This window comes from Musca vetustissima, unplaced genomic scaffold, assembly GCF_032173495.1.
Source record: "Musca vetustissima isolate MV318-11 ecotype Yass unplaced genomic scaffold, APGP_CSIRO_Mvet_v1 utg9142, whole genome shotgun sequence".
Lineage (NCBI taxonomy): Eukaryota > Metazoa > Arthropoda > Insecta > Diptera > Muscidae > Musca > Musca vetustissima.
The window spans coordinates 480776-497754 of record NW_026886359.1 but is presented as its reverse complement, the minus strand read 5'-3'; the positions used below and the strand labels follow the sequence as shown (position 1 = coordinate 497754).

At 31.6% G+C, this 16979-nt stretch overlaps 1 protein-coding gene across 1 annotated transcript in view; it reads left to right on the top strand.

Moving 5' to 3' along the window:
• Nucleotides 1-715: 715 nt before the first annotated feature.
• Nucleotides 716-16979, top strand: part of LOC133333851 (dual specificity tyrosine-phosphorylation-regulated kinase 2) — a 34055-nt gene continuing 17791 nt past the window's right edge. Inside the window, exons 1-4 of the mRNA XM_061542162.1 lie at nucleotides 716-789; nucleotides 3874-4279; nucleotides 4861-5030; nucleotides 5095-5372. Coding sequence (XP_061398146.1) covers nucleotides 766-789; nucleotides 3874-4279; nucleotides 4861-5030; nucleotides 5095-5372 — 878 coding nt within the window. The 5' untranslated portion in view covers nucleotides 716-765. The remainder of the gene's footprint in view (nucleotides 790-3873; nucleotides 4280-4860; nucleotides 5031-5094; nucleotides 5373-16979) is intronic.

Sequence of the window (16979 nt, the reverse complement as noted above, 5' to 3'; positions counted from 1 at the left end):
ATTGACTTCTTATTCCATTTTTCCTTCTACTTCTTCTGTGGACAGACAAACCACTTGTTTGTTGGCTGCCATAAAAATAAGGTGTAGTGCCTTGCTTCTCCCCAATGGCTAGACCAAATGTCTGCCTCGGTGTCTTAGCTATTACGAATTGGTAACTAATCATATAACAAAACTACAAGGTTCAACGATTTGTTGAATGTAAATAAAATGTTATGATAAATGTCCACAAATAAACAATATTTTTGAAGCGATTATTTAACGGTGTGCGGCAGACGTTGAAGAAGGCTAAAAATATATGAGAAAGTGTTAAGGAAATAAAATAAATCCATATAAAATTTAAATTTCTTAAATCAAATATTTTACTTATTTTTTTAAAAAAATATTTTTTTTGTTGATTTTAAAAAAAATGTTTTTTTTCTAAAATTTTTTTTTAAAAAAAAATATTTTTTTTAAAAAAAAATTTAGAAAAAAATTGTTTTTAGAATTTTTTTTTTTAATAAATATAAAATTTTTATAATTTTTTATTAAATATTAAAAATTTAAAAAAACATAATTTCCCCAAAATATTGATAAATGAGTTTTCCTCTCTTTTCTTTGCAGCTAACCGCACTAACAACAACACCAATGATCGCGTCTCCGGTAACTTTACAAAAAGTTTATAGAAATCTTTAAAAAATATATCAAGAATATTAAATAAAAAAAATTGGTTTTAATACCAATACTAATCATTTTAATAAAACTGGAATATTAAGCACACAAAGCAAAATGTTGGATCGATGTGAAATGCCGGTAAGTAAAAAAATATTTAATAATGATAATAATTTTGTCAAGCCCTTTTAATAACCTAAAAGGCGTGGCCTAATAATTTTTTTAAAATTTTTTTTTTAAGGATCACCAAAAGGCGTGGCCTACTAATAGGCGTGGATTTTTTAAATAATTTTTTCAAGGATCACCAAAAGTCGTGGCCTACTAATAGGCGTGGATTTTTTAAATCATTTTTTTCAAGGATCACCAAAAGGCGGCCTACTAATAGGCGTGGATTTTTAAAATAATTTTTCCAAGGACCACCAAAAGACGTGACCTACTAATAGGCGTGGATTTTTTAAATAATTTTTTCAAGGACCACCAAAAGACGTGGCCTACTAATAGGCGTGGATTTTTTAAATAATTTTTTCAAGAACCACCAAAAGACGTGACCTACTAATAGGCGTGGATTTTTTAAATAATTTTTTCAAGAACCACCAAAAGACGTGACCTACTAATAGGCGTGGATTTTTTAAATAATTTTTTCAAGGACCACAAAAAGGTGTGGCCTACTAATAGGCGTGGATTTTTGAAATAATTTTTTCAAGGATCACCAAAAGGCGTGGCCTACTAATAGGCGTGGATTTTTTAAATAATTTTTTCAAGGATCACCAAAAGGTCTACTAATAGGCGTGGATTTTTTAAATAATTTTTTCAAGGATCACCAAAAGGTCTACTAATAGGCGTGGATTTTTTAAATAATTTTTTCAAGGATCACCAAAAGGTCTACTAATAGGCGTGGATTTTTTAAATAATTTTTTCAAGGATCACCAAAAGGTCTACTAATAGGCGTGGATTTTTTAAATAATTTTTACAAGGACCATAAAAAGGCGTGGCCTACTAATAGGCGTGGATTTTTAAAATAATTTTTACAAGGATCACCAAAAGGCGTGGATAATAACAGGCGTGGATTTTTAAAATACTTTTTTTTTCAAAGCCTACTAATGGGCGTGGATTTTTTAAATAATTTTTTTCAGGGCCTTCAAGGCTTACTAATAGGCGTGGATTTTTAAATACTTTTTTCAAGGCCTACTAATAGGCGTGGATTTTTTAAATACTTTTTTTCAAGGCCTACTAATAGGCGTGGATTTTTTAAATAATTTTTTTCAGGGCCTTCAAGGCTTACTAATAGGGGTGGATTTTTAAAATAATTTTTTCAAAAGGCGTGGCCTTCAAAGCCTTCAAGGTTTGCTACTTGGCGTAGATTTTTAAAAAAATATTTTCAAGAACTATAAATATTTTTTGTAGCAGTTATTTGTTGCTGCATTAACGTGAGAACCAAAGCAAATGTTTGCAAATAAAAATATTTACACACAAATTCCTATGTCTATAAATTTCCTCGTGCTCCTAGAAATATACTTTTATTAAGGAAGTAAATAAATTAAATTAATCTGTAAAGGCACACGTGGAAAAATGGCAATAAATGTAGGTGAGGCTACTTCTTTTCGAATGTCAATGTCAAAATAATTAAAACTTTTACAAAAAAATAGGTTCACATATGTTCTACACGTTTCATCCTAAAAGTAGATTATATTTTTTTCTTTAATTTTGTCAACAAGGTCAAATTAGCCCAATAGTCGGCATAACTTTTTTGCACAATGAAAAAAAGTTGTGGTACTAATTACCAAAGAGACTTTATCAAAACTTTTTATAACTCGTGCAAATATATTATATTACAAATTAGGAAAAAATAAGCCAAATAACTCAATAAACTTAATAAATTATCATCTAAGTATTAAATCATTACTTTGTGGTCTGAAGATTAGTGAAACTAATTTGAATGTCAATGTTATGCCTGACATTATTATATTATTTAATGGCATTGTTAAAACTTTAATGAGCTGGAAGATTATGTGTGACAAAATGTTAATTGAGAAAAAGTTGTGGAAACGTGTTTAATAAAGTACAGCCTAAAAGTAGGTATTACTTTTGGATAAAAAAAAATATAATTAAGGGGCCATGTAATCGCCTCTTTTTCTCCTAGAATAATATTTTTAGGCTTTAAAAATTTTTGGAATCCACGAATATTTTTAGGCCAAATTTTAGTGCTTCAAAAATATAAATATAATATAATATTCAAAACTAATTGTATGCCTTGAGAAATATTTTGTTAAAATCCATGCCTAATTGTATGCCTTGAAAAATATTTTTCATATAATCCAGGTCTAATTATTTTTAAATAATCCACGCCTAATAGTATGCCTTGAAAAATATCTTAAACTAATCCACGCCTAATTGTATGCCTTGAAAATAATCCACGCCTAATTGTATGCCTTGAAAAATATCTTAAAATAATCCACGCCTAATAGTATGCCTTGAAAAATATCTTAAAATAATCCACGCCTAATAGTATGCCTTGAAAAATATCTTAAAATAATCCACGCCTAATAGTATGCCTTGAAAAATATCTTAAAATAATCCACGCCTAATAGTATGCCTTGAAAAATATCTTAAAATAATCCACGCCTAATAGTATGCCTTGAAAAATATCTTAAAATAATCCACGCCTAATAGTATGCCTTGAAAAATATTGAAAAACATTTTTAAACAATCCATCCCTAACTGTATGCTCTGAAAACATTTTTAAATAATCCACGCCTAATTGTATGCCTTGAAAAATATTGAAAAACATTTTTAAACAATCCATCCCTAACTGTATGCTCTGAAAACATTTTTAAATAATCCACGCCTAATTGTATGCCTTGACATTTTTTTATTCCAAGCCTAATAGTATGCCTTGACATTTTTTTAATTCCACGCCTAATAGTATGCCTTGACATTTTTAATTCCACGCCTAATAGTATGCCTTGACATTTTTTAATTCCACGCCTAATAGTATGTCTTGACATTTTTTAATTTCACGCCTAATAGTATGCCTTGAAAAATATATTTAAATAATCCACGCCTAATAGTATGCCCTAAAATTGTTTTTAAATAATCCACACCTAACAGTATACCTTGAAACATATTTTTAAATAATCCAGGCCTAATAGTATGCCTTGAAGGCTATTTTTTTATTTGTTAAAATATATACAAATATTAATCTATCCTCCCCTCAATTACTTCCAGGTTCAGATCGACAACGACAAATGTCGTCGTGATCGTGATGCACGTCTCTCCAATTCACGTATCGATTTACCAAATCTCTGCAGTAATGGCACAACACGTGGCTCATCCCGCAACAATCATCATCACTCGAATGGCCATCATCATACATCACAAATGCAACAACAGCAAAGTTCACATCGCAGTCCATCGAATGGCAATCTAAATAACAATAATAACAACAGCAATAGCAACAATAATAATAACAACAACAATAATCTAGGTTCACCCGTCTCTTCAAATACCGTGTCGTCACATGGCAATTCATCAAGCGGTGAACGGGGTTCGTCAACAAAGTCGAACAGCAGTACGGGTAGTGCCAATTCAGGCAGAGATGAAATGAAATGTATAACACCGATGACACCATCAGGTAAGCGGGAAAATTAAAATGGGACACGACTTTATAAATAACATTTTGAAAAAGAAAAAACAGAAAAACAAACAAAAAAAAACTAAAGTATGCTTTTAGGCTTGAGGGTTTAAAAGCATGCTTTAGTTTTAGTTTTCTATTTTTTAATGTTAATGATATTCCCCATGTTGAATTTTCACATTTCATGCATAATAATACTGACGTTGTTTTTTAGTTTGCCAAAGCTCTTGTATTTGTTCACATCACTATGACTATGTCAATAAGGCCAAGGCCATAATGCGTATGTGGCAGGGGTTTTATTTTTTTCCTATGTAGAGCAGCTCCATTTAGAAAATGTCACTTCACAAAGTTTTATTAAAACAAACAAAACGAACGAATAAAAAAAATCTCAATGTATTCATGCCAAAAGGCAATCTGGGCAACGAGAAATGTCAAGTATTAATTAGGGGGCAAAATAAATGTGAAAAAAAAAATAAAAAACAAATACAAAGAGTGGCAGAAAACACAACTATGCTAACGAAAAAAATAAAGCATGCTTTTAGGCTTAATTATTAAATTATTTTTTATTTTCGTTTTTCCAGAACTTGTTAAAAAATACAGTAACTATTTAACTGACATGGAATTCGAAGAGCTCAAAGTCTACAAGGAAATTTGGTATTTTGGTCAAAATGCCAATAAGAATTACTCCAATAAGCCAGCCGCTTCCACTACCAATTCGGGTTATGATGATGAATTGGGAAATTATAAAATTGTGAGTTGAAAACAAAAAACACTCCATAAAATACAAATAAAAAATAAAATTTCTTTGTTTTCAGATTGAACATGATCACATCGCCTTTCGTTATGAAATACTCGAAATAATTGGTAAGGGTAGCTTTGGCCAGGTCATACGCGCCTTGGATCACAAAACCAATACCCATGTGGCCATAAAAATCATACGCAATAAGAAACGTTTTCTCAATCAGGCTGTGGTTGAATTGAATATATTGGATGAGTTGCGTGAAAAGGATGCCGATGGATCTCATAATGTTATACACATGTTGGATTATATGTATTTTAGGAAACATTTGTGTATCACTTTTGAATTAATGAGGTGAGTTGGAAATTTTTCTTTTTTCAAAGGGTTCAAATATCAAGCAAATTAAGGGTTAAATTTTTAATTTTAAAATTTTTAATTTTGAAATGTTATTGGGTTTAGGGTTTTAAACATTGAATTTTATATTCACTACTTCGATAACTGATCTTGTTATATGACTAGGTCCCATAATTTTGTCACATGTCACTTAGAAACTTCATAAAGAACGATTTTCAAGAAAAAACGGAATGTGATGAATTTTTAGAGCAACTCACCACGCTGTGAAATTAATACATATGAGGTGGAACAAATGTCGTATTTTAATAATTGTGATATTTGATTGAAGGAAATTTATTTCAGATAATGTTTTATGGAAATGCAAAATAAATACTTCTGGAGCACTAATAACGTCATTATTTCAATATTTTGCGATTCCTTACGAGATTTGGCAGTGTCGAAATGCAAACCTTACTCACCACGGTCAGTTATTACATGAAAATCTCATGTTATTGTAATTTTGAATATTATTAAGTTAACATTTTGTTGAAAATTAACTTGGATAACAAAATGAAAATATTAAATAGGGGAGAGGGGGGCACCTTTGAACGTGAGGCACCTTTGAACAGCGCTCATAAAATCTTGGTTTAATATTTTTCCGACCCACAACCACATTTTTGTATATGGCAATCTTGTTCTCTATATACGTAAACCACTTTGGCTTGCTTTTTCAGTTATCGAAAAATTGTGCATGGGTGACCATGTTTTCTCAGTGTCATTGTAAACTTTTATTCATTTTTTTGTAAGGGCGCAGGAAGAATTCTGTGATAGTTTTCTTTCGTCAAACAAACTTTTTGCATTCCAACAATCATTTCAAACATAACTAATGTAATTTCTTTCATATATATTTATTACAAAAAAAGTTATTTTGAATTTCCGTAAAATTCCATGGGTGGGGCACCTTTGAACATTCACATTAAACTCGAGTAAAAAAGGAGTTTTTAACTTTTGGCTTCGATTTCTCAAAATTTCAAATGGGCTAATAAGATTACGAAATTAACTGTATTTTTCACCATGTTAATTTTTGTTTTTAAGTCATTTTATGTTTTAATAACTTTTGATCTAAATTTTTTAATTTTTTAACATTTTTATATATATTTTAATGAATTAATGCATTTCTGATATATATGAATACAATACATATATATATTTGAACATAAACACTGTAAATAACCATGTCGTTCAAAAATGTCAACCCCTGTTCAAAGCTTTAACCCTGGGGGGGCTATTAAACACTTTAATTTTCATTAAAACAGTAATAAAATATATTTATCAAGCTTATAGTATGTCATATGTATATTGATTTTAAAGGTTACATATGTACCTATTAGTTAAAATTTATAAGAAACAAAAAATTATAAAATAAAAAAAATTATAAGGCTTGAAAGCAAAAAGTGTTCAAAGGTGCCCCCCTCTCCCCTAAATATTTTTTATTTTATCATAATTGGAGGGCATAAAAACTTTAAGATAAAAATTCACCATGGCAGAAACAGGCATTTAGATATAGCTTGACGACTTATTTTTACCACATTTAACTAGGAAACGATTAAAATAAAAATATTCATCGAAAAACAAAGTGTGGTGAATTTTTATAGAAACTCACCACGGGGTGAAATTTTATGGAAATGCAAAAAAATGCTACTGGAGCACTAAAAACATCATTGTTTTAATTTTTTGCGATTCCCAATTAAATTTGACAGTGTTAAAACGCAACCCTTATTCACCACAGTCAAGTATTACACGAAAAATAGTAAGTTATTCCAATTTTGAATATTATTAACATAAAATGTTGTTAAAAATTAACTGGATAACAAACAGAAAATTTAAAAACTAAAATTTGTTTATTTTATCATAATTGGAGAGCAAAAAAAAACTGTAAAATAAAAATTCACCACGGCTGAAACTAACCTTACGATGTGGCTAGGCCACTTATTTGTATAGCATTTAACTAGGAAATTATTAAAATAATAATTTTCATGAAAAAACTAAGTGTGGTTAATTTTTATAGAAACTCACCACATGGTGAAATTTTATGAAAACTCAAAATTAATACTTTTGGGCTACAAAAACTTATTTATTGTAATTTTTCGTGATTTTTGACGACATTGTTTTATTCATATTAATTGTGGTGCATAGTTTTAGGGGATATATTTAAAAATAACTCAATTATATGATTGTGTGTAAAGCTTACCCTTTTGCAGCTACGTTTATTCGTTATTTCCTGAAAGAAAAAAAAACAACAACGATAAAAAAAGTTAAACACATGAATCAAAATATTTGCTAAAATCATTACAAATAAAATAAAAAACAAACCTCCGTTGGAAAATCGTCAAAATGTCATAATAATGCCAATAAACAAGACAACAGCAACAACCACAACAATAGCAATAACAAAAAAATCATCCGGCCCTGAATATATGACAGTAAATGAGCCGTCTGTGTATACCGGCATTTTATTTTGTTCATAGTTCCGCCTATTTTTGTGCATTCATAATATTATTAAATCTGCATTATGACTGAACAACAACAAAAATAAATATACAGAGGGGCCACATAATAAGGCAATCGACCACCTTACCCCCTCTAAACCCTTCCCTTGTCTTCAATAAACCTAGTCTAACCCACAAACGACATGCAATATTCAATATTGGCATAGTACATGAACTTGAATTTCTTAGATACACTTTAAGTTCGCCCATGAATTTTGTTTCTAATTTGATTTTCTCTAGGAAATGCAGTGGGAATTTGTACGACGAAGGGATTGCAGTATGCAGGGAGAGGTGGAATTTATGATAGTAACCACTAACACATAACATGCAAAAATGTGTCTTGTCTAGTGGGTAACACAATAAAGGCAAATTATAGATATTTTTTTCGTTTTTGTGATGACGTTAAAGGTTTCTCATTGTCATAGGGGTGGTGGTGCTGGCTGTGACTCGAATGCGGCAACCAACCCCCTTAAAATATGCTTTGATTTCTTGATAAAGAAAAATTTGATCGAAGGACAAAAATTTTCGAAATTTGGACAAAAAAAAATACTAAGGAGCAATATATAGGCATGTACTGGAATATTGAGACCATAAGAGGTGAGAATAACCATAAAAATGTATCAGGATTTGTGAAGCATCTAAAATGCATTATTTTTTATTTAAGCTAATTTTTTAGTAATTGTTACAAAACAATAGTAAAACATATAAAATTATTGTAACTTATTGGCCCATTTTTGGCATTACAATGTAATGACAATAAGCTACCTTTTGACATTACCAGTAAGACAAAAGGTAAGCAGATGCTGTATGTGTATTTGTAGGCGTTTGAGGAACATTGGAAAAATATTAATAATGTTAAGTGTGGTGAATTTAATTAATTATCATACAAATTATACAACAATTTTTATATCAGACATTTATATTAATTATGTGTGGTGAAAAAAAAAAAATTTTTACAAATGCAATATTAGTAATTTCTGATTATAGACACATTGAAAAATATAGTTTTTCGTGATTTTTTAAAGAAAAAGTGGTAAAATATGAATTATTCACCACAGACTACTGAAATGAAATATGAGTTCAGGTGGTTTGAAAATTGAAGACACATTAGGTAATTACTTTAGAGGGAACAAAGAACAATTTTGTATTTTGTTTTTGCAAAATAGTCAGGCTTAAATTTATAAATTTAAAATAAGTGTCTCTGATATTATTTAAGCAAATTGGATACATCTAAAAACGATTATGGAAAGAATGAGGTTTTTATCCGCAAAGGATCTGATTCATTTCACAACAAAATACATTTTAGAAGCTTCGAGGCCTGGAACTGAAAGTTATTACATGGAGGATGACAACGAGCTTTTTTAACCAAAAGGCGAGGTATGGTGAATATTTATAGAAACTCACCACAGATCAAAAACATTCGAATATGCCAAAATAACTCTTCTTGATAAAGTATTCATTGGAAATAAATGTCTCTGATGATTTTTAACGAAATCGACCTTTATCCGACAAGGAGCTGAATAATATCACAAAAAATTTTTAGGATTTTTAGGAACATATAGGGTCTGGAAGACAAACAGCGATTTTCCATTCCAGTAATTTTTATAGAGGCTTTTTACTTGATTAATTATTCATTGAAAACAAGTGTCTCTGATGATTTTGAACGAAATCCGAAATCAGGTGTGGTGAATTTTTATACAAACTCACCACAGTTTAAAAATATCTCTGATGGTTTTTAACGATGTTGGGTACAACTAATGAGGACAATGGAAGCGTATGAGACCTTGATCCGACATGGATCTGAATAATATCACAAAAAATAACATTTTTGAAGTTTCGAGGCCTGGAACTACATAATGACTGAAAGTTTTTAAGAAAGAAAGAAAAAACACTAATTTTTATTACTTTGAATAGGGCAAACCGCGAAATGGGTGTCTCTGATGGGGTTTAATAAAAGTTTTTGGACTAAATTGAAGAGTGTATTTTTAGGCGACCAAAAGTGAGTCTTTTTGTCGACCATAAAGGTGACCTGATAGGGTCTGTATAAATTGCCAGAAGGGGAATAGAATAGAAATGAGTATAAGATGACGGTATTTATAGGCCACCAGTAGGATTTCCTCATTGGCAACCAGAAGTAGGTCTTATAGTTATTCACGAATACAAGGCGGACTCTACAGGCTACCATAGAGAATCTTTATTGGCGACCAGAAGCGGATCATTATGTACGCATTTAAGGGAGTGTATATAAAAATCCTCAAACGCCAAAACTGAATTTTCTCAAAGGAATATTTTTCTCAGAAGGCTGGGCAATTTTTTTATATCTCAGGGGACTGAAAATATTTTTTTTCTTTAGAGAAAATTTGTCATAGGTCTTCATGATTAAAAAATATATATAATTTCGCGTGTTGTTGTAATAATTAAAATTCCCATGCCTGTAGTCCGTAGCAATAATTTTTATTTCGTTATTATTTAGCCTTCGTAAAAAGGTGAAGTTCAATGAATAAGAAAAACCCCCCAAATGCAGCAATTTAGCGGAAACTTTTAAGCTCTCATTTTTGAACGAATAAAAGCAGACTTGTGGGCGTTACTCAAGGTTTTGTTAGCTTGAATTTCCGTGGAGTTTTATTTTTTTGTGGGGTTTATGGAAAGGAAATTATGTTTAAATAATGTTCAAGTAGTTTCCTTATTTGCTTTGAGGGCTAATAAAATTGTTGAATTTTACAACCAAATAAAAAACCACAACAAAATAGACCAATAAAAAAAAACTACAAAAAAAATGCATAAAAGTATGCAAATGTTTCTAACGACATTTTATAATAGCCTTAAAGTATACTTTGGAAAGAAGTTTGGAACTATTTAGGCATACTTCTTCCTCCTACAAAGTTGAACAAGAAACTTTGCCGCTAGACCCATAAATAAAATGCGAAAAGACATTATTTGACAGCCGCCTAGTTGCGAGCGACCTTATAGCTTACAGGATAATAAATTGTAAATAATTTTTGAACAAAAAAATAGAAAAAAACTTTTCTAACAGTTGACAAATAACACACAACACAATGTCAAGAAATATCCTGACTGCACCTAACCCCGGCCCCCATTTATATACCCCATGCCAAGTGCGCTTTGTCTCCAAGCATCCTTCATTTGCCTCATTTTCTTTTTTCTACGTCACTACGAGTCTAGGAAAGAATTAAGAACGAAAGAAAAGAAAATTGATACATTTTCACCATAGTAAAAAAAGAAAATGAAACGCCTCAAGGCTAATGAAATTATAGCGCACGGACAGACAGACACTTAAGCGAACGTCGGCTAATGTTGGCCCCCACCATCCACATTAATTGAATACTAGAGAAACTGACGTCAAAATTTTCATCGTAAACGTTGTTGTCGTGGTCGTCAATTTGTTGTTGCTGACAATGAATGGTGGATTTTTTTATTGTTGTTGTTATTGCTGTTTCTTTGTATGCTTCAGCTATATATTTATGACCTCCGTTTCATTATTTCCCTTTTCTGTGTGATACCAAAACACAAAAAAGAAGAAGGATATATGCAATCAAAGATAGCCGAGTTGTGGACACAACAAATTCTATTGAAATAAACGCCAGGAGATGGTAGTGAATTTTAGCACTCTCCCCTCAGCCTTCCTCATACCACCAATGCCTCATATGCAGCAAATAATGTCATTGGGTCAACATAGTAAATATTTATCAGATATAGTTTTCTTCTCCGTCGACATCGACGCTGTCGTTCTCATCGTCTATTTTTATTTGCCATTTACTATGTCGTCCTTTTCTATGTCCTATGTCAAAGTCCCTTAACATGGGTATATGCGAATGTTGCCATTCACACCATAACAGCAACAAAAAATGCCATTAACAACATAAAATACCAGCAATTTGCCCAATAACCCAGATTTCGAAGAATATCCTTTGGCAAATATTACAAACACCCTACTTTCCCGGTTTTTTTTTCACCAAGTAATAATTGCTGCCACAAGTAGCAACAGTAGTGACATTACCGTGCAACATTGAGCAGATAGGAAAAACTGCAAATACAAAACAAAAGTCGTATGCCAACAAAAAATCTGAAAAAACGTAGAAAACTGTGAAAACAATGAAAATGATATACACACACATCTAGAGAAAATGCTAAGAGGGTGTTGTAATAATAATGGATGGCATACTTTTAGGCATATGCAAAGGAAAAAAATAAATGCAAACAAAAATAAAAGCATACTTTTAGGTATTTAGAAAAAAGATTTACTTAAACAAATGGAATGGAAAAATATTTTAGAAAAGAAAAATATAAATGCAACTGTGGCCTATACAATGAAGACTTAGAACCTATAACTTACCTACAAAAAATCAGGAAAGAATTTTTAAAAATATTTTTTATGATCTTAAATAAGGCATAGTTTTATGGATTTTTTTATACCCTCCACCATAGTATGGAGGGTATAACAAAGAGTTTTTCCGTTTGTAACGCATCGAAATAATCATTTCCGACCCTATAAAGTATATATATTTCTTGATCAGCGTAAAATTCTATGACGATTTAAGAATATCTGTCTGTTGTAACCACTCTAGCGTCTAAACGAATTGAGATAGATTGCCAAAATATTGGATAGAGTCGTCTTTTATCTGTAGGCAGGTCAACTTCGAAGATGGGCTACATCGGTCCACGTTTAGGCATAACTTCCTTATATGGAAGCTATGCCTAAGCGTACCCCCAACTGAATTCGCTGAAATTTGGTACTTTGAGTTCTTATTGGGTAGCCAATCACTTCGCAAAAAATGTTTAATATGGGTCCATTTTTTCGGATATAAGGGTATCCCAAATTTTCGGTATTTTTGGGGTTTTGATCGCATTTTTTAGCGGAATTCGCTGAAATTTGGTACTTTGAGTTCTTATTGGGTAGCAAAATTTCCTACTAAAAACGTATAAATATAGATCCATTTTTCCGGATAGCCCCCATATAAGGGTACACCCCAAATTTTCGGTATTTTGAGGTTCTTGAGCGCGTTTTCAACTGAATTCGCTGAAATTTGTTACTTTGAGTTCTTATTGGGTGGCAAATCTTCCTACTAAAAAATTATAAATATAGGTCCATTTTTTCGGATAGTACCCATATAAGAATACCCCCAAATTTTCGGTATTTTTGGGGTTTTGATCGCATTTTTCAGCAGAATTAGCTGAAATTTGGTACTTTGAGTTCTTATTGGGTAGCAAATCTTCCTAATAAAAATTATAAATATAGGTCCATTTTTTCTGATAGGCCCCATATAAAGTTACACCCAATTTTCGATATTTTGGGGTTCTTGGCCTCGTTTTATAACCGAATTCACTGAAATTTGGTACATTGGTTTTTTCTTGTGTACTAAATTACTCCACTAAAAATTATAAATATAGGTCCACTTTTTCTGGTAGTTCCCATATAACGGTAAACCCAAATTTCCGGTATTTTGGGGGTTCTGATCGTATTTTTCGACCGAATTGGCTGTAATTTAGTACTTCGAGTTCTTATTGGGTAGCAAATCTCTCCACTAAAAATTACAAATAAAGGTCCGTTTTTTCGGATAGCCCCTCTATAAGGGTACCACCAATTTTCTGTATTTTGGGGTTCTTAAGCGCGTTTTTCAACCGAATTCGCTGCAATTTGATTTTTTGTAATCGTATATGATAACAAATCGCCCTACCAAAAAATAATTAATATTTGCCATCTTTTTGGGGTAGTCCCCATATAACCCCCTTTTTTATATTAAAATAGTTATCTGATTTGTTCCGCGTTTTGAGTTTGGTTCTAAGTGTTTGGTTAAATTAATTCACCTGTGGAGGATAGCGAGATAAAAAATTAGAACGTAAGGTTCGATAATGAACTATATCCGCATTTAGACCTAGCCCCTGTGTGGAGGTTCCAGAAGGAGTGGACCGATATTCCCCATCTTCGAATTTGAACTAAGTTTGGAGGAAATAATAAGATGTGCAAAGTTTGGATGAAATCTAAATTTGAGGCACATTTTCACCGTGTTAAATTGTATACACCCTCATTAGGCATAAGGCTGAGGGTATAATTATCCATTACAAATTTTTGAAATTTGTATTATGGTTTACATAATCCGTTTTTAGAAATGTCGGTATAGGTCCACTTTTTGGTATTTTCCAAAATTTTTCATTTCAATTATCTGTTAGTATACCTATGGTGGAGGGTATCCAAAGTTCGGCCCGGCCGAACTTAACGCTTTTTTAACTTGTTTTTTTTTTTGCCTCTCATTAGGCATGGATTTTTCAAAACATTTTGTTCAAAGTCAATCCTTAGGCTTGGATTTTTAAAAATATTTTTTTTCAGAGACTATCATTACATGTGGATGTTTAAAAAAATGTTTTCATTGAATGTCTATCATTCTTCATCAAGTTTCCCATTTGTACCTCTTAAATAGTTAAGTATTAAGCGGAATAAAAATTTGTGATGAACACCACAAACATAACATCAGCCCATGAGCAGCAACGACATACATATACACACTTTCATTCGAACATACATAAAACACAATAATATTTCCACCTACGTAAATTGGCTCAGACTAGAGGAAAATCCACACAACTTATAGTATAGTATTTGTATGCATGTGTGAATTACTTATATGAAGTATATATATGTAATTCACACAATATCTGTATTGGATATGGATAATGATATATACATATATGAATGGAGTAATAATGGTCATTGTAGTAAAGTGTTGACCATAAACTAAATGTTATGACCAACTCGAACTTATGCACACAAACACTCACTCACACACATACATAGTATGTTTCTGTGGCTTATAAGCCACACAATGGTATTCAGCGCAAACACCTTTACAATACAATCCTCCTACTTTCGCACACAAAAAAATATATATTTTTTATTTTATATAGACTTTGTTATATTATTATGTTCTGGTTATTATGGTCCGAGAAAAAAAAACAACAACAAAATAGTTACAGCCTATTTTTTGTTGGCTTCCATTTCCAGTAGAACCAACAGCAGCAACAACAAAAATATAAATGTGTTGTGGCTTTAATTTATTATCATTTGTAAAATACGTTGTCATGTTCATGCTAGTGTGTTAAAAAAAGGACACACACACACAAACACATATATGTGTGTATATTTTTAAATATTTACATATATTGGCTATGTGTGTGGGTTGTAAATATTTAACTAGACATTCCGTGTAGTTTGTTTCTTGTTATTGTTGCTGCTGCTGTCGTTGCATTATCCTTTTACATGTAAATTTTTAAATAATGACACATCGATCCGCAAAAAAAGGCTTAAATTATTTTCCTGCCTAGTTGGGAATTTTTAATTTATGCCAAATGTTATGGTAGGCGGATAATAATGATGGGATAATGATGTGGGTCGATTTGTTTGTAAGTTGTTAGGGATTTTAATTAATTCAATGTTTACAAATTTCTGAAACAGACATAGGATAAAGTACACACCATTCCAGACTCAATTCAGTACGCTATGCGAAATTTCGTGCAAATCGAAAGATATATAGGGACCTTGGCGCACCATTTACTTAAATCGGACGAAAATATATATGGGAGTTATATCTAAATCTGAATCGATTTTCAGGAAATTTAGCACACATCATTATAGACTCAATTTAGTTTGCTGTGCCAAATCGAAAGATATTTAGGGACTTTGGCGCACCATTTACCTTAAATCGGACGAAAGTATATATGGGAGCTATATCTAAATTTGAACCGAAACTTACCTGACGTCATTCTAAACTTAGTTTTGTGTGCTATACCAAAATTTGTGTAAATCGAAAGATATTTAGGGACTGTGGCGCACCATTTACATTAAATCGGTCGAAAATATATATGGGAGCTATATCTAAATCTAAACCGATATTCACGAAACATAGAACACATCATTATAGACTCAATTTAGTACGCTGTGCCAAATTTCGTGCAAATCGAAAGATATTTATGGACTTTGGCGCACCATTTACCTCAAATCGGACGAAAATATATACGTGAGCTATATCTAAATCTGAATCGATTTTCACGAAACTTAACAAACTTCATTCTAGACCTTATTTAGTGTGCTATATCAAATTTCGTGTAAATCGAAAGATATTTAGGGACTTTGGTTCATCATTTACATTAAATCGGACGAAAATATATACGGGAGCTATATCCAAATCCAATTTTTCAGGAAACTTATCAGATATCATTCTAGACTTAATTTAGTGTGCTATGCCAAATTTCGTGTAAATCGAAACGATTTTCTTCAATTTCAATAGGCTTCGTCCTTGAGCCAAGAAGTGAGTTGTGCCAAATTTCATCCAAATCGGATTATAAATGCGACCTGTACTTTGTTTACAATTTAACATCTGCAGACGGACGGACGGTCGGACATGCTTAAAACGACTCAGAAAGTGAGTCTATGCATATTCTTAAAAGGAACCATGTGTCTAGCTCGTTTCCTTTTGCATATTACAAACATATGCACAAAGACATAATACCCTGTACCATAGTGTGGTGAAAGGAATAAATAGTTACATTTTTCATTGTGAAATCTATAATTGGTGTATACGATTCATCAGTTTTTAATTGTCGGGGATTCTTTGGTTCTGCCAATAATTTCAAAATAATCCTCTAAGCATTCATTCGTTTTCGATCAAATTCTGTCTGTCTCTATTCCACCACTATTTCTTTTCAAATCATTATTGATTTGTCGTCTCTTCTTCTTCTTCGTGGATTTTCCACAGTTCAAATCCTATTCGATTTTCTATTGTCATGCCACAATACACCGAAAGCTGCAACTTTTAATTATAAAACTATGACTCAGTGGTAGTTGCTATCAAACTTAGGGCACGCATCCTTTTGTCTCACACATTGATGCAATTAAAATCTATTCCTATAGGGATTTCTCACAAAACAATACCTATGCATCGTATGCCCTGAAAATATGCTATGGGAAATGCAATGAAATGAAGAAAAAAGTTTTAATAATGCAATACATTTCTTGGAAAGGGAGAGACAAATTGAGGAAAAGAGACAGAGAGCGAAAGGGATAGGA